Raw genomic sequence first — 20,512 nt, 5'->3', positions numbered from 1 at the left:
CCTGACAGCTCTGATTTTCCCAAGTTGTCTTTTGGGAAATCACTTCACTGGCCTTACATAATTCAAAGCAAAAGAAAACATTTCCTTTTGTTATTTATTTTTTTTTAACTAAACAAGCCAAATATGTGTATTATCAATTATTAGCTCAGGTGGCTTCAGACAAATCCACGTGGTTGGATGCAGGGGATTTTTATGGAAAACACGGAGCTGCCTCTCGGGGAACCTTCTTTCCAATCCAGCTGTTGACTAACAGAGTTGTGTCCAAAATGTGCAGCTGATTTTCAGTGTGGCAGGAGGGAGGAGGATCCTGAGTGGCTGCACTTCAGTCTGTCAGGGATTTGCTGGCAGAATCCCTGATTCTGGTCCACCTCTGTCATCATTATTTTTTTCTCCATGTAAAAGGCAAGAGGAGCTTTCCCATTCTGCACCTTGGGAATTGAGGCTCTGGATACAACAGCTGATTTTTGTCTGCTCTGCTGTCTAGCCCACGTTGTGTCCAAGCCCTTTCCCAGGCTGTAGAGTGGACTAGAAATCAAAGGAATTTTTTCTCCTTCCTGCAGCTTTGGCATGACAGTGAAGAATGTCCACGAGATAAATGTTTTTTAGCTGCCACCTCCCCACGAGAAGTTCCTTCTTGGTTCAGGCTTGCATTGTCTTCCAGAATCTAATCTGAATTTCCCTTCCCACTCACATTTGGTTCTGGCCTGTTCTTCCGTTCCCGGCTTTGTAACTATTCCTGGAGCCTGCAGATCAATCATCTTACACTTGATACCAAGATAAAGGTGCCTGCCTCTTCCCAGATGGAACCACTTCCTGGGGTTGTTCTAGTGAGAGTCTCCTGAGTGGATACGACCCAATCTGTAAAAATACATTGCCAGGAGAAAATATTGAAATACGCATTTTTTAGATGGTGAAGCAGAAATTCTGTTTATGTTGTGACTTTCTAAATCAGTTCTGGATTTTCCCTGCTCCATGCAAGACCATTCACTTTGAGAACTCCAGGTGTTTTCTCATGGATGCTCCAGGAAGGAGTGGGAGTTGCTGGTGCTGCCTGTTCCCTCAGTGTGTCTGGATTTGCTGTGCTGGCACCGACCATTCCAGTACCCACCTGGGAATGAGTCCTTGCTCCATGTTGGGTATTCCATGGCCATGGAGCAGCTGGTGGACAAAGCCAGGGGAGTTTCTTGCTCTGCTCACATCAGCCCCAAAGCCCTGTGCTCATGGCAGACTTGCCCTCCCATCTTCCAGCACAAACTCCCCCAATGTGTTCAGCCTGGCTGACTGAAATCCTTTGGATTTCGCCACACAGAGCAAAAGGTCCTGTTTTTCATTTCTGAGGTGGATTATTTCTCCATGTCCTAAGCAGAGGAAAAACTTTATCATGCTTTGGCATTAAGCAGAGTTTAAAGGAAAAATATGTGTTTACACCTTCACAATACCATGTCAGCGATTTCCCAGTTCAGTTTAGGAAACTCCATGGTGCAGTCTTGAGTGGTTTTGTACTCCCAGGAGCTTGGAGGTATTTTCTGGTCTTGTTGACTCTTGTATGAACACAAAGAAAAGCTGGAACCCCAGCCAATGTAAACCTGGCTCTGCAGGCTGCATTCAGCAACCAATTTACACCAGTGGAGTCTTTCCCAAAATTTAATCCCAGGGAAGAAAAAGCCATGTGAAAGCAGTGCTGCGGTGGTGATTGCACTGGTCCCCACCATTCCGGAGTGCCTTTTCCCTTCCTGGCCTTGAGCCACTGTTGTGCTCACGGCTCTGGAGAAGACATTAAAAGCAAAGAGTGGGTTAAACAGTGTGGGAATGAGTCCCTGGAAACTGTGCCGTGGGGTGGCTTTGGGAAACGTGGTGGCAGAAGTCAGTTTGTGCACTCTGGAGTGGGAGTGACCCTCAGAACAGTGAGTTCAGCACGGGATGAAAGGGGAGATTGAGAGGAGGCACAGGCACTCCTGAGCCCACAGGCACAGAGATCACATGGAGATTGCTCAGATTTTTGCAATTCCCTGTTTGCAGGCTGTGCTGGGTGTGGCATTAGGTGTCTCCATCCTACAGAGGTCAGGGTCTTCAGCTGGGTCCTCCTTTTGGTCCCTATAGGGGACCTATAAGGTGGACATGGTGCAGCTGACCCAAATAATGCATTGTCAGTGGGCACCTGTGTTCCCTTTCCTCCTTTCCTGGGCCTGACACTCTCCCAATCCCACAGGGAGGGGATTTTGCTCAAAACCTGCAGAGAAAACCACCAGATTCTTTTTTCCTGGTCTTTGTTTTGCTGATTGAGTTGCACTGCTTTGGTTTAGAGGTGTTACCCAGTGTCAGGGAGGCAGCAAAGCCTGGAGGAGGGATTTGGTGCTGAGCTTTAGGCTAAACCTGACCTGCCTCTCAGGTGGTGGTTTCCCAAGCACTTAAAGGCAGGAGGAGCTGGCCCTGCTGCTGAGTCCTTGCTCCTCCCTGAGCCTGCTGTGGTTCCCCATCACTGGATCCTTGGCCATCGTCATTACATGTGGGGGGACCAGTGTGGGGAAAACAACCTGGATTAAAACAATGAAATAATCTGAGTTCATTTTAATCCCTGTCAGATTTCCAGTCTGGTTTATTGCACAGGTCCTGGGCCATAGGCAAACTGCTTTAATGGTTAATTAGCACCACTATACCACATTTAACTCCCCCCCCGCCCCCCCACCCCGACTGGGTTTTTTAGCATTAATTTACAGCCACCAGGTCTGGTGTCTGCCTGCTAACAGAAAATCACCAACATTTTCGTTACTTTCATTTATTCAGTGCCTTACTGCCACATTCATCATTCAGTAGGAACATATGGTCATCACTATGATTATTTTTTCTTAAGTAGTGTCTTCCCTCCCCACTTCCTTCCTTCTGCATGACTCTTCTGTTTCCATTTTGCAAAAAGGGCTTATTTTCACCTCCTTTTATGGTCCATCTGTTGATGTCAGTGGCAGTGAAACAGTTAACGCTGACATTTGAGGCTGGTGGTAGACTTGGCCATATGCAATAAAGCAAATGAGCAAATGCTGGCATGGAGAAGTGCCTATTGCTCAGCTCTGGCTTATATTTGCACTGAACTTGGGCTTGGGAGGGTGCAAGACTGAGTAAAGTTTATATTCTGGAGGCTCTGACTGCGTCACATCCCCCGGTCACATTTAATTATCGCCAAAAAGCTGCTTTCAGTGCGTTGGTTTGGCTTTTGTTTTGTTTCAAGCTGACTGCAAATTTGAGGTCGTTATTTTGTTCTCACGGTGAGAGGTTGGAGTTGAATGAGGAGACAAAAACTGGAGGAGACCAAAAGTTCTTGGCCTTAAATGCCTGTCCCAGAGGAGGCGGTTGAGTGCAATTTTCTCTGTTGTAAGGGGGATGGATTGGCTCTTCCCTCTCCTGGATGTGCACAGCTGGGATCACTTTGTCCTGGCCTGCAGGGAGGGGCTGATGAAAGAGCTGCTGAAGCTGCTAAGTGACGTTTTCTGTGAAAGTCTTCAGGATTATATAAACTTGGATTAACTGTTCGAGGCTGGAAGTTTCTCCTCAGTCATTGTTGAGGGCAGCTGTGTTTTAGGACTGTAGCTGTAAACTTACCCACTTGAAAAGTAGTTCTTTTCTTTTGGTTTTACCTTAGTTCTCATCACCTTGTCCAAAACCTGCTCCAGGACTGCACTGCTCTGATAGAAGGATTCCAATTTCTAGGCAGAATTTGTTTGCATGTGATTTATCTCTATTTTCCTTTCCTTATCTCACCACCTTCCTTCTCCAAGGGTTATCCCTTTTCTCCTCACCTTGGCAAAGAGGGTGGAAGACAACAGAGCGTTTTGCTGAAGCTGTGAAGGACTTGGCTTGGAAAATTTGGGCCATTTTATAATGACAGTGTCTGCAAAGTTCCTCCCAGACTGGGTCTTTCCAAGCTTAGAACTCAGGCCTTCCAGACCATGAGACTAATTGGAAAAAATAAAACAGGAAATCAAATGATGTTTCTTTGTGGTGTTTGAGCCATTAGAGTGGGTCTGGAGTTGAGATTTCCAGAAGGAACTGATTTTCCTATCTGAAAACTGCAGGTTTCAGGCAGTCACTTCTGTCCAGGCTTACAGGGAGGATGCCAATTAGAACTTGCAGAAATAGGCAAAACTGCATTTACTAATCATTTACCAAATCAAAAAAGCATTTACCAAGAAATTGGTGAGTCAAAATAACTGCAGACTGAGGGGATTTGCATCTGTTTGGACCCAAACTGATACTTCAGTGAGTCTTGCCCTTATTACTGTTTAACAAAACTAAAGGTAAATTTTCTTCCTGACCAAAGCAGGGTTTATTTTTTTTCCCTGCGCACCATCAGTCCCTGTGCTCTGACCACTTTTGTGTCTTGGGAAGGAGCAGGAAGGAACTCTGTGAGTCAGTAAAAATCATTTACATCATTGTGCAGGGTTTTGGGGCTGGATGCAGGGTTTCCAGCACATTCCCAGTTTGTGATGCGTGTCTGGGATTGCTCTTAGTGCATGAGCCTGCTTAGAACAGACACCTCTGGTGTTTGTGCAACGTCCCAAAATATCACTTAGTGCTTTAGGGAAATGATTTAGGAGAAGGGTGCTTGCTGTGAGCAGTTTGCAAAGTAAGGAGGGTTCAAGAAGATAAGGAGATGCAGGCAGGTGTGAGGCAGATGGCTTCACACGTTGTATCTCCTGTCTGGTTTCTGTGGTGCCTCTCATCTTCTCCATCTCTGTCCCTTGAGTAGAGATTTCCCCAGCAAGCAGCAACTGAGTCACCCCTGGGTGCTCATTTCCCCTCCCTGCTTTATAGTGAAGTCAGGAGTCAGCAGATGAGTGCTTTCAACAAATGGTTGTGTCTCAGCTGCACCACGTTGAAAATGTAACCTTTAAAAGAGGGTCAGGAGTAGGAGTTTCTTGATCCACATCGGTGTCACAGTCTAAATTCAGTGGCGTGGGATGCAGAAATGCCCATTTCTCATTTCTTCTCAATTTTCTCAGAACTTTCCCATTGGGTGCCTTGCTAAAGCTTTTGAATTGGTCAGCAATGTGAAGCTGTTTGCTTCTGAGATGAATCATTATTAGTCATAAAAGATTCCTTACCTCGAAACAGCTTCCCGTTGTGAAATCAGAGAGAGAACACATTTCAGTCTCCCTCCTGCTAAAGGATGCCTGGGAAAGGAAATCCAAGTTTTATTCTCTTTCTCAAAGATTTGTTTGATTGATTGATTTGAAGTTTTTGGAAATTTAGCAGTAATGTTTCCCTAATGCTGACTTGTCTTCCCTCAAAGCAATTAGAGCAGCCAGCTGATGAAGTGTTGGTAATCACTGTTTTCAGCAGCAGCAGTGGGATTATTTTAATATCCATGGTTATCCATGGGTAACTGTGGTTCTTGTGGACTCGGGGAACTGCCTGCAAAGCCTCAGCTCTCCCAACTTCCCTGTGCTTTTGGCTGCAGGGATTGGGAGCCAACGGCATCCGGCTGACCATGGAGAGCGCTCTGACGGCCCGGGACCGGGTCGGGGTGCAGGACTTTGTCCTGCTGGAAAACTTCACCAGCGAAGCTGCATTCATTGAGAACCTGAGGAAACGCTTCAAGGAGAACCTGATCTATGTGAGTAGCACAGGGACAGTCACCAGGGTGCCCGTCAGTGACCTGGACAGTGTTTGCTGCACGGGACAAAGCCAGCTTTGCTCTGCAGTGGAGTTTGGAGATGGTGGTGTCAGATTCCACAGGCCATGGGTGCTTGTGCCTGGACTAGTCTGGGATGCTGTCATTTGATGGGTGTAGGGACTCACTGCAGTGCTCCCGTTGAGATCTGGTGGCATTTACAGCACTGAAAATCCAACTCTCACCACATTCTTCCCTCTCCTGAATTCACTCACTTCCACCAACCCCAGACCTGAACTCAATCCTAAATGTGTACCAGAAATAACCCAGTGTTGTGGCTTGTTAGAAGCCCTAAAACCATTTGCAGGTGCTGTTTACCCAGCAAGGGTAACATGGCTGGCACAACTCCAGCAGTGTCTCTCTCCCAGAGCTAAGAGGTCTCTTCCTCACACCCTTGGCCTGTTTGGGAGCCCTCAGCGGCATCCCCAGTACACCAGAACGGGTGTCCAGCCTCCAGAGATGCCTGAGCTCTGCCTCCAGCCCCCCTGTAACCTCCCTGCTTTTTGTTCTCTTTTTCAGACCTACATTGGCTCTGTGCTGGTGTCTGTGAACCCCTACAAGGAACTGGAAATCTACACCAAACAGAACATGGAGCGCTACCGCGGCGTCAGCTTCTATGAAGTTTCTCCTCACCTGTGAGTGGGTGCCAGTGCAAGGTTGTGTCATCCCCACACAGCTGGGACATGTGAAAACAGGCAAACAGGACTTTTCCCTGTCCCAGCTGCAGCCCTGAAAATCCTAGGGATAGAAAGGGATAGAGAGGATCCTCCGGAGGGTGTGGTGTAGGGCTCTTTCTATTCCTGTTCCTCTCTCCAAAGAGGATGAGTTGCCTTTGCAAGAGCAGTATTTGGAAAGGGAGTTGGTTCCTTCCTGGCTGCAGGAGCAGAGTTGCTTACCCAGCCCTGGCAGGACAGGAGTTCATTGTTCCAGGGTTATTTGGGGTCTCTGTGTCCGGGCTCTGAGTTTCCCCAGCACGGGGCTAAGTAGGGAAAAGAGTTTCTGGTGTGTGGGGGTTTCTTTCCTACCTCTGCTGTTACTGCCTGACCAATATTTATCTGGTATTTCCCTTGTTGCTAAGATACCCTCAGCCTGCTGGAACAAGGAATGTATTTATTTACATGGTCTGGCCTGGTGAGCATTCCCAATTTCCCATTTAAAAAAAAAAAAAAAAGTTTGAGGTTTAAAGTTATTTTTGAAAGCATTTGAATTTTTCTGTCAGACTGAAAGAAAAAAGATGACTGAGAGCTGAGGCCACGTGGCTTCAAAATGGGTTTTTTTCAGGACTAAGGGCCAAATTCTGAGCACCTCTTGGAGGGTTTTTTGTGTTGTGTTGTGTTTTGCTGGGTTTTTTTAAAGACATCTTGGAAGAGTAAATGATATCATTTTTGAGCAAACTATTTGGGTTGTTTCTTATTGCTGGCACATAGCCCAGGAGAGTAAACAAACCAGAATGTGCTGCAAGCACAGAGAGGGGGAGAAACACCATTACTTGGGAAAGTCTCAGCCTTGAAGTCGGATTTGTTAGGACAAAAATGTGATTTTTACTGTTGATCCCATATGGGGGAGAATTAAACCTGAAGAACCCTGCATTCAAACCTGCTCAGTTCTACATGAGCCACTTTGCCTGTGGTCAGGGAAGGGCTTCTGTGCCCTTGGATGTGAATTTTGGAACTCTCTGGAAAATCCTTGGGATTGTGGCTCTGTTTTTAAGTGTGCAGTAGGTACAGGATGATGACAATGCTCATGGATAGCAAAAGCACTGAGCAGATGTGCTTTAATTCCACTTAAATCACAGTGTAGCTGATTATTTCTTGGGCTTTCTTTCTCCTTTTAACAAGTCCCTTCAGAAGCTGTAAAATGTGCAGCTCATAAGTGAACCCTGGAGAACTGTGATCTTGGATTCTGCTGCTCTCACTGGGAAAACAGAGTTTTTTGTTAACTGTTTTTGCTGTTCCATTCCATTATTTGATTATTTTATTGCATTATTTGATTATATATGCATTGAAAAATCCTCTGAGGAGCATCAAAATGCTCCATCTGCAGTGTAGTACTCAGGGCTTCTCCTTTTCCAGTAACTCAGGTGTCTTTTTTGCTCTTTTTCCTCTTCTAAACTGATTCTAGAAAGCCCAAACACTTCAAGATTCCAGTGTCAGATAGTTCAAGTCTAGGCCTGAATGCTGAGTTTTCTGGGAAGTGCATCCCATTCAGAAGAGGAAAGTTATCCCTATGGGCTTGGAACACAGCATATTCCCAGAGATCTGTCACATCCTGTCCTGGTTATGGCCTGCAAGTGGGACCACAAACATCTTTCCTTGAGGTGATTCTGTCTGTGCCATGCGTGACTGGAGCTCCTGGGGCTCCAGTAAACAGCCCAATAAAGGCACAGGGGCCAGAGGCACTGCTTCAAATCTGAATTAAATTTGCATTTATTCAGCTGTTCCCAAAATACTCCAGAGGCAGAATCTGGATGGGAAGAGAGGGGCACGATGTGTTTTGTGGGGTGAGTGTGGAGTTGTGTTGCCAAGGGAGCTCATTGGTGTTGCCTTAGCACCAAGTATTAATAGACTTGAGAAGGCCACAGCTGTTATTTTGGTGTGATTATTTCTAATTAATAGCACAGCAGGAGAGTTTAAAAAAAAGGAAAATGAAAATTAAAAAAAGCCAAGCTACTGAAAGGTTGTAAGGTGTATGAAGACCGGATATCTGCTTGATCGCCACGTGTCAGAGCTGAAAATGTTGTCTGATGTGAGTGTGCTGTCCTTTTCCTCTCCCTCTGAGCAGTTGTCACCATTGTCACTCATCCCCTGCTGCTCTCTGGTGTTGTAGGAGTGTGTGAGACTCTGGGTGTGAGATCCTGTCTGCTCTGTCATGGGCAGCAATACAGAAACGGAAGAAAAAGCAGCGAAGGAGGAAGCAGAGGGGCAGGGCCAGGCTCTGTGCGCAGGCAGGGGGAGCTGAACTGGTGTTCGGGGCAGTGGAGGGTGGCAGAGGGAGCCTGCAGGATGCTCCTTGTTCTGTGGGGGCTTATCCAGCTCTTCCCACCATCCAAGAGAAGCTCTGGAGCCACCCAGATAGCAAAATGCAGTTGTGACCTTCTGAGTGTGTCATCACTTAGAAGATAAGCAAGAAAAAAATACCAGTGGAGAACAAGGTGTTTCCTGAATGTAAAAAACTTCTGTCCCATGGGACCAGTGTTGAGAGATCATTTATATTTAGCAAAGGCAGTTGATCTGCACAGTTTAGTCAACTTCTGCCTTTTCTTGTCAGAAAAAAAAATCAAAAGAACAGTTTAAAAGAACTTGACGATTTGTGTCAGCACCCTGCAGAGCCTTGGCTCTATGGCTGAGGTGTCAGTGCTGTCCTGTGTTGGCACCAGCGTGCGGAGCCGTGTGATCTCACCCAGCCTATGGCCTGGGGCTCTTTTGGGGGATGTGTCAGCCGGGATTTCACAGGCAACCCCCTTAATCCCGGCTGTCCCCTCCCGGCTGTCCCCTCCCAGCTACGCCATCGCAGACAATTCCTACCGCTCGCTGCGCACCGAGAGGAAGGATCAGTGCATCCTCATCTCCGGCGAGAGCGGCGCCGGCAAAACCGAGGCCACCAAGAAGATCCTGCAGTACTACGCTGTCACCTGCCCCGCCAGCCAGCAGGTCGAGACCGTCAAGGACCGGCTGCTGCAGTCCAACCCCGTGCTAGAGGTACCTCCCGTGCAGTCCTGGCCCTCAGTCACCAGGAATGATCCCGTTTCCTGACAGCGGCGCCCCACGGGGCGGTGACAGCGTGTCCAGGGAATGCTGTGTGGGCACAGCACTGGGGAATCCCGCTCTGATTCCCAGCCAAAGCAATCCTGCCCAGCTCGCTTGGCCCTTTCCAGTCCACCAGCAGCAGTTGTGGCATGGATGGGGTGCAGGGAAAGAGGGGATTTGGCGTGGGAAGAGCTCTGGGTCACTGCAAACGAGCACATCCTGGTGGGCAGCTCAGAAAGGCGTTCGTGGGTTCATTTTCTGGTGCTGTGGTGTCCTCTAGTGTCCAGCCGCGGCTGTCTGCAGTGCCCTGAGCTATCCCTGTGTCCTGTATCCCGGGAAAGGTGAGCTCCCAGCAGCAGGGACAGCCCGGCAGCCCCTCTGGCAGCGAGCTGTGACAAGCGGCTGTGATGATGGAGGAAGCTTGGATAAGGCTGTCAGACATGACATATGTTGTCAGCAGTGGACTGGCATTAAAATCAGCTTGCAGGGGAGATGGAAGTGTTTTCAGAGGATGTTCCATCTGCACTGGGTGTAAAGATCAGCGTTAGAATTCAGGGAGCAATCTGTTTCCTCCTGGGTTTCCAGGAAGGAAAATCCTAGGCTGTAAATAAATAACTGGCAGCTTCCCCCAAGTGTTTATAAATAATCTGACTTGGTACTCATTTATTTTTCTCTGATCATTTTCATTTCAGGCCTTTGGAAATGCAAAAACCCTTCGAAATGACAACTCCAGTCGGTTTGGGAAGTACATGGATGTGCAGTTTGATTACAGGGTAACTTGGAATCTGGTTTATAATTAAGAACTGGTCCCTGTTACAGGAGTTCTCTGTGCTGCTGTGTGTGTGTAGTGAGTGCTTTGCATTTCCTTGGTGACAGCATAAGCAGAGCCTGTGGTAGCAAAGTTTGTTTCCAGAGGGTTTTATGGCACTCACTGTCCTTTCATTCCTCCCTTATTTCTCTCTATAAGGGAACACTGAGCTCAAATCCTTTTATTTCTAGGGTATTTCATTCCTAGTGCCCTGTGCCAATGGGTACTCCCAAAGTAAATCCACATAAACCAGCTGTGACCTGAAGATAATCCCTGTCCTGTGTAACTTTGCACAGTGTTCGTGTCCACTCTGATCCCAACTGCCCTACACCAGGAAGGTGGACACAGGGCAGGAGCTGAGGAGCTCAGTTTTGCCATCCTCCAGTCCTTTAAGTCTTCTTTAAACCCTCCACACTCAGTTTTGGTGCTTTCCCTTTGTGGTGAATTCCTAGAAGGAATTTCAGCACTCAAATCACCACCGTGCTGGAGGCGAAATAGAGCTCATGGCACACAGTGACAGATAATTTTTTGTGATTTTGTAGGCTTTTGCTTCAGATCTTGTCTTTGAACAGACAACCAAGAAGCAGAAATATTTTCCTCTGTGTTGATGAACTCTTTCCACATGTCTGCTTTGGTTTAGGGGGCTCCTGTCGGGGGCCACATCTTGAACTACCTCCTGGAGAAATCCCGAGTTGTGCACCAGAACCACGGCGAGAGAAACTTCCACATCTTCTACCAGCTGCTGGAAGGAGGGGAGGAGGACCTGCTGAGGAGGCTGGGCCTCGAGAAGAACCCACAGCAGTATCACTATTTAGTAAAGGTGAACATTAACTAGTAACTCTTAAAATATTATATTATAGGACTGGGATATTTTCAATTGACTTTGTAATTTCCTTCCCTCACTTCAGAAATAACTCCCGAGGTGACTGCTATAAAAAGAAATACACAATGCATTGAGCATGGATAATTTATCTTTGATGATTATTTACTTATCTATATCAATCTGTGTCTTTTTAGGGTCACTGTGCAAGGGTCAGTTCCATAAATGACAAAAACGAGTGGAAGATTATGAGGAGAGCCCTGTCTGTTATCAGCTTCAATGACAGCGAGGTGGAGGTGAGGATCTTTAGCAGCACAGATTTTCCTCCTTTTAAGGATTTTTTCTGCTTTGATTTAGGATTTCTGATTGAAAGCAGTGAATCAATTCAGTGTGAATGTATTCTCTACAAAAATCCTGAAAAAAATACCGAATGTTCTCCTAAAATGTGAATTAATACAAAAACCTCGCTGTGTGTTCATTCCATCGTCCTGATTTTTGCCTGTTGCTTCCACCCCAGGATTTGCTGAGCATTGTGGCCAGTGTCCTGCACCTGGGGAATGTCCAGTTTGCTGCTGATGAGCAGGGGAATGCTCAGGTCACTACAGAGAATCAGATTAAATACCTGGCCAGGGTGAGTATCCCCAGTGAGGGAGATACTACAGGAAAGGTGAATTGTAGAGGATTCCTTACTTTGAGCTTGATATCATCATATAATTTTAGACTGTGATTTAGAGGTTCTCATGAATTTTACTTTTATTTGACCTAAATAAAATGCAAATATTATCATCAAACCCCTTTAATTGACAACTTCTCTATTTACCACCTGACCCACCACTGCCTTGAGCTTTTCACCTTTGGGCAGTGAGGTTGGAACAGACTCTGGAGAAGAGTTTTAAAGAAAGAACCACCTTTGTGCCTTTGCTTGGTCACTTCCTTCCAGCCAATTCATTTGTTAGCTCATAGCCCTGCCAGAAAGGAGGGAAGGCAGGGATTGGTCCTGCAGAGGTCTTGCAGTGAGAGTGGGAAATAAAGAGTTGTTTCACTGGGCTGGGATTTGAGGAAAATGGAATGTACAGCTCCATAAATTAATTGAATATCCTGCTTGCAGCTCCTGGCAGTGGATGGCTCTGTTCTTCGGGATGCATTGATCCACAAGAAGATCATAGCAAAAGGGGAGGAGGTAAGAACAGGCCCTGGGAATTCGGGAGGCAAATGGGATTAAATGAATCAGCTCTGCCAGCAGTTCCCTTATCACCTCCCACAGGAGGCTGGGTCCCACTGGTGACTGTTCAGCCATGAGCAGGATGGGTGGGAGTGGCTCTTTAGTAATGATGAAGCAGGAAAAGGGGATCCCTTGGTTTGGGGGGCTGCTGAGTGGCTTTTTTCTGCTCCTGCCTGCAGCTGGTCAGTCCCCTGAACCTGGAGCAGGCTGCCTACGCCAGGGACGCCCTGGCCAAGGCCATCTATGGCCGCACCTTCTCCTGGCTGGTCAACAAGGTCAACAAATCCCTGGCTTACAAGGCAAGTGACCCTCTGTTTGTTGATACCCAGACAAATGGGTAAGCAATTTCCAAATGTTTCAGCTGCAAAGCAAGTTCCATGCTTTTAGTAATTTCTAAATTTATTTGTTTTCCAAATTGCGCAGTAAGCGCTGGAATTAAATGATTGAGATCCAGGCGTGGATCATAGCTGTGAGTAAATACCTACATTTGCTTTCTGCTCTGTTGCAGGAAGAGAAGTTTCCAGGCTGGAGAAGTACAACAGTTCTAGGATTGCTGGACATCTATGGGTTTGAGGTTTTCCAGCACAACAGGTTTGTTTTAATAAATTCTGAATGACTTTATTCTGTTAAAGTGTTTTCTCTCCTGTGGGAAACAAGGCATTATTCCATTTCTTAGTAAAAGAGGTGGCATTTAAAAGTCAGGAATTCAGGTGAAAAACTGACAATCACAGAGCTTCTAACACTTGGGACAGCCAGCTAATAATTAGCATTTACAGCTATTAATGGTGCTGGTATTTTAAATAAACTGTTGGTTTTTGGGGTGTATTCATGCCTTAGCTTGAGCTGTGCCGTTGTCCAGCTCTCCAGCCCAGGGGTGGCTGTTGTGGCAGCTTCCCATGGCAGTGATAAATCAGGGGATGGGACTGACAGAGGCTGGAACCTCTCTGGCAGGTAGCACTGAACCAAGACTCTCAAATTTGCAGTGTTATTGGGCCTTGATTCAAAGTTTTTGTGTTCCTCCATGTTCCATCCTTCATGTTCATTTTTCCCTCCTACTGGAACTCTCTGAGTTTCCCTAAATAATAAACTTACAGTCAGCAAAAAAACACTTCACAAAAATCTGTTTTTCCTGCTTTACTGTATTCCTGTGCTCCCACTTTTGTAGCTTAATTACTTGTGCCCCAGCCTTAATGATTGTTTTCCTGATTTTTCTTTGCAGCTTTGAGCAGTTTTGTATTAATTACTGCAATGAAAAGTTGCAGCAGCTCTTCATAGAACTCACACTGAAATCAGAGCAAGAGGAGTATGAGTCCGAGGGCATCGCGGTAAGAGCCCAACTCCTCCCTTCCCTCTCCTTCCAGAGGCTGCAAAAGGAGCTGCTGCTATGATTTCCAAATAAAAAATTAAAGAACTTTCCTTTTTCCCTTCTTTTTGAAACCCTGGTAACTGTGTAAGACAGCTGGAAGTGAGTAATGGCGTCCCCAAGCTTTTACCCTGATTTTAATGAAGGCAATGTTAGGAAAACAAACGTGATGAGTGAAAAAGCTTTGACAGAAAGATTGTTCAAGTCAGGTGCTCTCTGAAATGTTCTGAAATTTACCTGGTTTTTTTCCAAGTCTAGAGTTGTTTTCACCTAAGTGTGATTTCTTGTCTTCACAGTGGGAACCAGTTCAGTATTTCAATAACAAAATAATCTGTGATTTGGTGGAAGAGAAATTCAAAGGCATCATTTCGATTTTGGTGAGTTGAAAACATCTTTTTGAATGAAAAATTTGGGGCACTGTAGTGGAAAACAAGAGGGAGAACATGGAAAAAAATCAGTTTATGTTGGAACTGTTTGAGTAGGTGGGAGGAGCAATAAATCACTGAACAGTGACACCATTAAAAGTAATTTTTATCACCTCCATGGGCTCTGGGGAAAGCAGCTCCCAATCCAAGCAGTCTGGAAGGAGGGAAATGTTTTCCTTTTCAGCTCTCAACAGTTCTTCATTTATTGAGCTAAAAGTTGGTTGCCTGTGGAAAGGCCAAAGGGCCGGTCTGGGGCAGTGTTTCAGTGAGGCAGAGCCCAGTCAGGAATCCCTGGAATTTGTGTGTTTGTAGGATGAGGAGTGTCTGAGACCTGGGGATGCCACAGACATGACATTCTTGGAGAAACTGGAGGAGACTGTGAAGAATCACCCTCATTTTCTCACGTGAGTGTTCCCACAGCTGAGGGCAGTGGTGGATCCCAGGGTGGGAATAACATCCTCACTGTGCTGGGTCCCACATAAAAGATGATCATTTTCTTTTACAAAGCGATTTGATTGATATCTAAGACAATATAAAATAGGTTGTCAACACTAAATGCCTGACTGAGCTTCAGAATGTAATAGGGGCAACAAAACTCTCGTTACTGACTCACCTCTCACCTTGCAGATGATTTACTTCAGTTTTGGAGCTCCAGATGTCTGTTTATTCTGAAGGTTCTGCTTTTATTCTGAATGCTCAGCGTAGGATGTCCACATCTTATGTGCACACAGAACCACTCTGCAAGGAACACTGAAATTCCCCTTTTCAATAAACATAAATACATTTAATGGCACTTCTATGATGTGCTGGTTGATAATTTTATTTACTTGAAAATCACCAAGTCTAATTTACATTCCCTGCCCACCTTTGCATGGGCCTGCTCCAGGATTGAATGTCCTGGTGCTTTTTGAAGTGAATCCTGCAGGATTTTGTTTCAGCTGAAGGTGTTTGCTCCCTCCCCAGGCACAAACTCGCTGACCAAAAGACGCGCAAGTCGCTGGGGCGGGAGGAGTTCCGGCTCTCGCACTATGCCGGGGATGTCACCTACAGTGTTGCAGGTAACACAGAAAAAGCAAAACTCTGGGCCTAAAATACATCCCCACATCACCTGATCAACCAGATTAATTTCACATCTCAGTCCCCGCCTTGAAGTTCCCATGGAACAGCCTGAGTGGTTTGTTTTTCTTCCAGGTTTTCTAGATAAAAACAACGACCTTCTCTTCCGGAACCTGAAGGAGGTGAGTGTGGAGAGAGGAGGTTTCCAGAACAGAATGAGGAGCTGGGTTTCAAATGGGGTGGCAGCTGAGGGAAAGGATTCTTCTGGACTCCACCTGGAGGCTGTGTGTCCATAGGGCTGCACTCTGAAAAGAGTGATTGAGATCCCAGTGTTCATTTTGTTATTATAAACAGTTTTGTCCCCAGGTTTCTTTGGTAGTTCTCTGTACTTCATCTCTGAAAACATCTCTTTCTGCAGACCATGTGCAACTCGGAGAATCCCATCATAAACCAGTGCTTTGATAGGACAGAGCTGACAGACAAAAAGAGACCTGAAACGGTGAGAACTCAAGAGCTGGAGGGAGCTGTGGCTGCTCCTTCTTTTTAAAGCATGAACTCTTCTGACATGATCTGAATGCAAATCCCTCATGTTCTTCTGGTTTGTAACCAGTTCCAAGTCATCCCTTCATGTGTGGTTTTCTTCCTTTTCTCCTAGGCAGCAACTCAGTTCAAAAACAGCCTCTCCAAACTCATGGAAATCCTGATGTCCAAAGAACCCTCCTACATTCGCTGCATGAAACCCAACGATGCCAAACAGGCTGGTATGGCCCTGGGGACAGAGACAGCACGGGATCCCAGTCAGGGAGGCACAGAAAGGAGCAGAAATGAAACCCTGCACGATTTTGGGTTCATCTTGGGTCTGCCTGAGCCTCTGTAGGGAGGGGGTGGCAGTGCCAGCAGCCAGGAATGGGAATGGGAGCACTGGTCGCTGGTGGAGGAGGGTCGTGGTTAAAGTAAAGAATTATTGGCCTATGTAAATCCATTATAATGACCTTACCTCTTGCTCATTTTTGGTTCCTCTATGCATAAAACATCCCAAAGGAAAACTTTATTTTGGAACTAAATATAAATAATTAAAAAGGGCTGGGCTGGGGGGGGAAGGCAGGAGACACAAAGTTTTGTGGGACTTGGGCTGGGAGGATTCACTGGAGGTTAAAGGTAATTGTGTAAGACACAACAAGAGCTGAACATTCCCCTTCTCCAGGCAAAGGGGCAGCTGTGCACTGATTGTGTTTTTCCATTTCCATGCCCTGCCAAGATCGATTTGATGAAGTCCTGATCCGACACCAGGTGAAATACCTGGGGCTGATGGAAAACCTCCGGGTGCGCAGAGCCGGCTTCGCCTATCGGAGAAAATACGAGGTGTTCCTGCAGAGGTAAAGCTGCTTTGGAATTCTTTCCTTTGCTGCTCCCTTTCCCTGGGCTTCATCCCATTGATACTGAGGCTGGGGAGCTGTTTTGAACAGCAGCTCTACCACACAGAGGGCTGGGAAGCTTGGGCTCTCTCCCTCCTTGGACTGCACTTCTCTCCCTAAGATTTCTTCTCCTGCCAATTCCAGGTACAAATCCCTGTGTCCAGAAACATGGCCCACGTGGGATGGGCGGCCCTATGATGGAGTGGCTGTGCTGGTGAAGCATCTTGGCTACAAACCAGAAGAATACAAAATGGGACGGTCAGTTCTGTGTCTGAATTTGAGGTTATGAATCACTGCATGTCCGTGTTGTCCCTTTGAAATAAAGCTTCTCTAGATAATGGGGGAGGGAAAGATTACAGAGCCCAAAGGGGATGCCAAAAGTAACTTTCTCCAGCATGTTAAATGAAATTCTGCATTTCTGTTTCTAGAACAAAGATTTTTATCCGCTTTCCCAAGACGTTGTTTGCGACAGAAGATGCTCTGGAAGTGAGGAAGCAGAGTCTGGGTGAGGCACTCACACTTGCAGTGGATTTCTGTTTAAAATGTTGAGTCTTTTTCTACCAAAATCTGCTTGGTCACAGTTGCAAATTGCTGCTTTTCTTGCAATTTCAGCCACAAAAATGCAGGCGACGTGGAGAGGTTTCTACCGCCGGAAGAAATTCCTGACCATGAAACGCTCAGGTATGAGAGACACAGAGAGAGAGATGTTCCCCCAGCAGCTCCCACAGCAATTCCCATCTTTTTACTGACATTTACCCAATGTATCATATCATTAAAAACTCGTATTCCTTATGGCCCACTGAAAGCTGTTTATTTCCAGGGTGGGTTTTCCTGAGCATTTTCGGTGCCAGTTTTTTGTGGAGTCAGTTTGGGGATGAAGGAGCTCCCTTAATGCAGAATCTTTTGTGTTATTTTTAGCCATCACCATCCAGTCCTGGTGGAGGGGAACCCTGGGACGCCGAAAAGCTGCCAAGAGGAAATGGGCAGTGGAGACCATCAGGAGGTGTGTGAAGAACAGCCCAAGCCCTCAAACATCACATTCCTTAACAATAAGATGCTAAAAATAAACTTTATTGTCACTACAGAGTTTTTAAAAATTAGTTACAACTATTAAATAAAGCCCAGGAAATAAAACATTTAAATACCACTAATTTTGATGACTTCTTCAATTTTCTAACAATATTTTTCACACCCACAGGTTCATTAAAGGCTTCATTTACCGGAACCACCCGCGGTGCCCAGAGAACGAGTATTTCCTGGATTACATCCGATTCTCCTTCCTGATGAACCTCAAGAGGAACTTACCAAAAAATGTCTTGGACAAATCTTGGCCAACTCCTCCCCCATCGCTCTGTGAGGTGGGAATGAGACCTGGGATGTGGGAGGGGAATCCAGGGCTAGAGGATTGCAGCTTCTTGGGGTGTGGTGCTGTTGCAACACCATTTTCTCCTGGGTTTCTCATCCATTTCTGAAATTCCCATCCATTCTTCTCTTAACAAATTCAGTTCCCTCTGCTGCTATTATTATTGTGCATCTGCTTGAATTAGTTTATCTGCTCAAAACAAAATATTGCAGAAAATCCCAGTTACTTTATCCAAAGGATTGTTTGGATTGAAGGTACAGCTGGAAGACAGGAAGGGTGCAGCAGTGCACGGAGGAGGGATCCTGGTGTTTATTCCCTGTTCTAAAGCAGCTGGAGAAGTCACAGGGCAAACCCTCGTATAGAAAGGCAAAAAATCAACTACTTATTATTTAATTCTTGGTCAGGAAACAGCTTTTTAACCCAGCAGTGCATTTTCTGCAGTTGCAGCTGCTCTGTTGGGTTTGTCAGTGGTTCTGGGCTGGATGTGTCCCTTTTGGGTTTGTTCCCAAGTTCTGATCCATCCCCTTTCCCATGGGCTCCCCGCAGGCGTCGCAGCTCCTGCGCAGGCTCTGCATGCAGAACATGGTCTGGACCTACTGCAAGAGGATCAGCCCTGAGTGGAAGCAGCAGGTACGAGCACCCTTGCAGGGTTTCCCTGGCATTCCCAAGAGCCTGTAGGAAATGGAGGAGAGGAGCAGCTGGATGGGAGGGCCAGGGCCCTGCACTGGGGCTCAGGGCAGCAGTGGGGAGCTGGAGGGTTGTGAATTGCTGCATTCTGGGGCACCACGGGAACAGGGTCATTGATTTAGGTTTAGGTTAGAGACAAAACACTAAAAGACTGGAATGTGCATAGAAGAGACCCCATTCTATACATATTTGAATAGGTACTATTTAAGAAGTCTGTGGAGCCAAGCCCCCACATAATTTCTCTATTGAAAGGCCCCGTTACTCTGCCCATGGAAGCTAAAAATATAAGAAGCTGCATTATTCTGCCTGTACCATGTAAAGTAGAGAGAAAGAATCCTGCAGACACAAACCCAGTCATTTTTCAAACAGAGACGTTACAGGAACAGTTTCAGCTGCTCTTGTAGCTAAAAGAAATAAAAATGATACTGAGATTTGAGTCATCTCATGGAAAGGTAGAGGGGGGGAGTTTTTATATAAAAAAAAAAGCTCAGTAAAGAGACATAATAAGAGATGTTGGCTGTAACTGCTGTGAAGGTTTTTCACTGCACAATCTCTCACCTTCTGCAGTGCATGGACACCTGGAATGAAAGGCTGGGGCTGAGCCTGTGATTAAGGACATGGGATTAACTCAGCTCAGCAGCTGCTTTCCCCCAGCAAAGCAGACTCACTGCTAAGGAGCCTTTTTTATCCCCATTTTCCCCTGTAAATCATCTCAGGTGCCTTGTCCGTATCACAGCCCTGGCCCCAAGTACAGCAGTGGGGATTTCCCACTCTCCCAGTCCCTGGTTTGTTCTTGGAGCTAAGGAGCCCAGAGCTAGAGTGGCAGGGGCTGGAACTCTGCCACCTCCGAGGGACTGAAGGTTTAGGGTGACTCTTCATCCAAACAGGAACTAAATTATGGCTGCTAATAAAACCACAAAGGGAACATCTAACACCATGTATCTTTTTAATGAGGAGAAATTTTATACTAAACAAGAACACTTCTTTTGTCCTTGCAGTTGGAACAAAAAGTAATTGCCAGTGAGATTTTCAAGGGTAAAAAAGACAATTATCCTCAGAGTGTTCCCAGGCTCTTCATCAACACTCGACTGGGTGAGTAGGGGTTGCCAAGCTTAACAGGAGGAAGGAAAGGGGGGATTAATCTACCCTTCTCTTGCTGGAAATTCCTTTCTGACCCCCCACCTCTTTGGTTTTAATACAGGTAGAGAAGAAATAAATACTAAAGTCCTTCAGGCATTGGAAAATGAAGCACTTAAGGTGAGAGATGTGTCTCAATACTTTTGTCAAGCTTCCAGAGTTATTCAGCAGAGGGGAATATGAGATTTCTGGAGAAAGTACAGCAAGAATTTTACATTGTATTAAGCTTATAATACTTTAGAGGACAGTCTGGGAAGAGCTGATGGATTAGAAAGTGGAAATTTGGGCAGTTTAATGACATCAGTTAAGAACTGAATGGCTTACAGCTGGAGAGGAAGGGGGAAACCCCCAGAGTGACACCAAACCTGGGTTTCCCAAGCCCCAAGCAGTGCAGCCACCACAGTGTGTCTGTCCAGAGCTGCTCTGGGGCAGCGAGGAAGTTCTGGCACAGAGATTTTCTGCATTCCCGGTTTCCCAAGCCCTGGTTGGTGCCTGCTGGGGGCTGGCAGTGCCCCAGGGGCGATGTGGCCCAGCTAACTCGTGTTTCAGTACGCAGTGCCCGTGGTGAAGTACGACAGGAGGGGCTACAAGGCGAGGGCACGGCAGCTGCTGCTCACCCAGAGCTCAGCCATCGTCGTGGAGGAGTCCAGGATCAAGCAGCGCATCAACTACTCCAACCTGACAGGTGGGAATGGCATAGGGATGGGGCTGGGCATTCTCCTGACCCTGCACCTCAGCTGCACTTCTTAATGCACCCATACAAACCCTAACTTGTCTCTGTCCTGGACAAGAACGGGATGAGCTG

At 46.4% G+C, this 20,512-nt stretch overlaps 1 protein-coding gene across 6 annotated transcripts in view; it reads left to right on the top strand.

The window, feature by feature from the left end:
- MYO1C (myosin IC) overlaps window positions 1-20,512 on the top strand; it is a 50,972-nt gene that overhangs the window by 27,449 nt on the left and 3,011 nt on the right. For all 6 annotated transcript variants that reach the window (XM_042026110.1, XM_042026114.1, XM_042026109.1 and 3 more), the window contains exons 2-28: window positions 5,453-5,608; window positions 6,185-6,300; window positions 9,165-9,363; window positions 10,104-10,184; window positions 10,860-11,039; window positions 11,237-11,335; window positions 11,557-11,670; window positions 12,148-12,219; window positions 12,441-12,560; window positions 12,770-12,852; window positions 13,481-13,586; window positions 13,921-14,001; window positions 14,362-14,453; window positions 15,013-15,107; window positions 15,241-15,287; window positions 15,524-15,604; window positions 15,761-15,866; window positions 16,364-16,481; window positions 16,665-16,778; window positions 16,949-17,025; window positions 17,133-17,201; window positions 17,439-17,523; window positions 17,719-17,878; window positions 18,430-18,513; window positions 19,569-19,662; window positions 19,772-19,827; window positions 20,257-20,392. In XM_042026110.1, coding sequence (XP_041882044.1) covers window positions 5,453-5,608; window positions 6,185-6,300; window positions 9,165-9,363; window positions 10,104-10,184; window positions 10,860-11,039; window positions 11,237-11,335; window positions 11,557-11,670; window positions 12,148-12,219; window positions 12,441-12,560; window positions 12,770-12,852; window positions 13,481-13,586; window positions 13,921-14,001; window positions 14,362-14,453; window positions 15,013-15,107; window positions 15,241-15,287; window positions 15,524-15,604; window positions 15,761-15,866; window positions 16,364-16,481; window positions 16,665-16,778; window positions 16,949-17,025; window positions 17,133-17,201; window positions 17,439-17,523; window positions 17,719-17,878; window positions 18,430-18,513; window positions 19,569-19,662; window positions 19,772-19,827; window positions 20,257-20,392 — 2,821 coding nt within the window. The remainder of the gene's footprint in view (window positions 1-5,452; window positions 5,609-6,184; window positions 6,301-9,164; window positions 9,364-10,103; window positions 10,185-10,859; window positions 11,040-11,236; window positions 11,336-11,556; window positions 11,671-12,147; window positions 12,220-12,440; window positions 12,561-12,769; window positions 12,853-13,480; window positions 13,587-13,920; window positions 14,002-14,361; window positions 14,454-15,012; window positions 15,108-15,240; window positions 15,288-15,523; window positions 15,605-15,760; window positions 15,867-16,363; window positions 16,482-16,664; window positions 16,779-16,948; window positions 17,026-17,132; window positions 17,202-17,438; window positions 17,524-17,718; window positions 17,879-18,429; window positions 18,514-19,568; window positions 19,663-19,771; window positions 19,828-20,256; window positions 20,393-20,512) is intronic.

The sequence above is a fragment of the Corvus kubaryi genome, unplaced genomic scaffold, assembly GCF_017639235.1.
Source record: "Corvus kubaryi isolate FWS band 111438036 unplaced genomic scaffold, C.kubaryi_AGA036_p1.0 37284, whole genome shotgun sequence".
Classification (NCBI taxonomy): Eukaryota; Metazoa; Chordata; class Aves; order Passeriformes; family Corvidae; genus Corvus; species Corvus kubaryi.
This window is presented reverse-complemented; position numbering and strand designations above follow the sequence as displayed.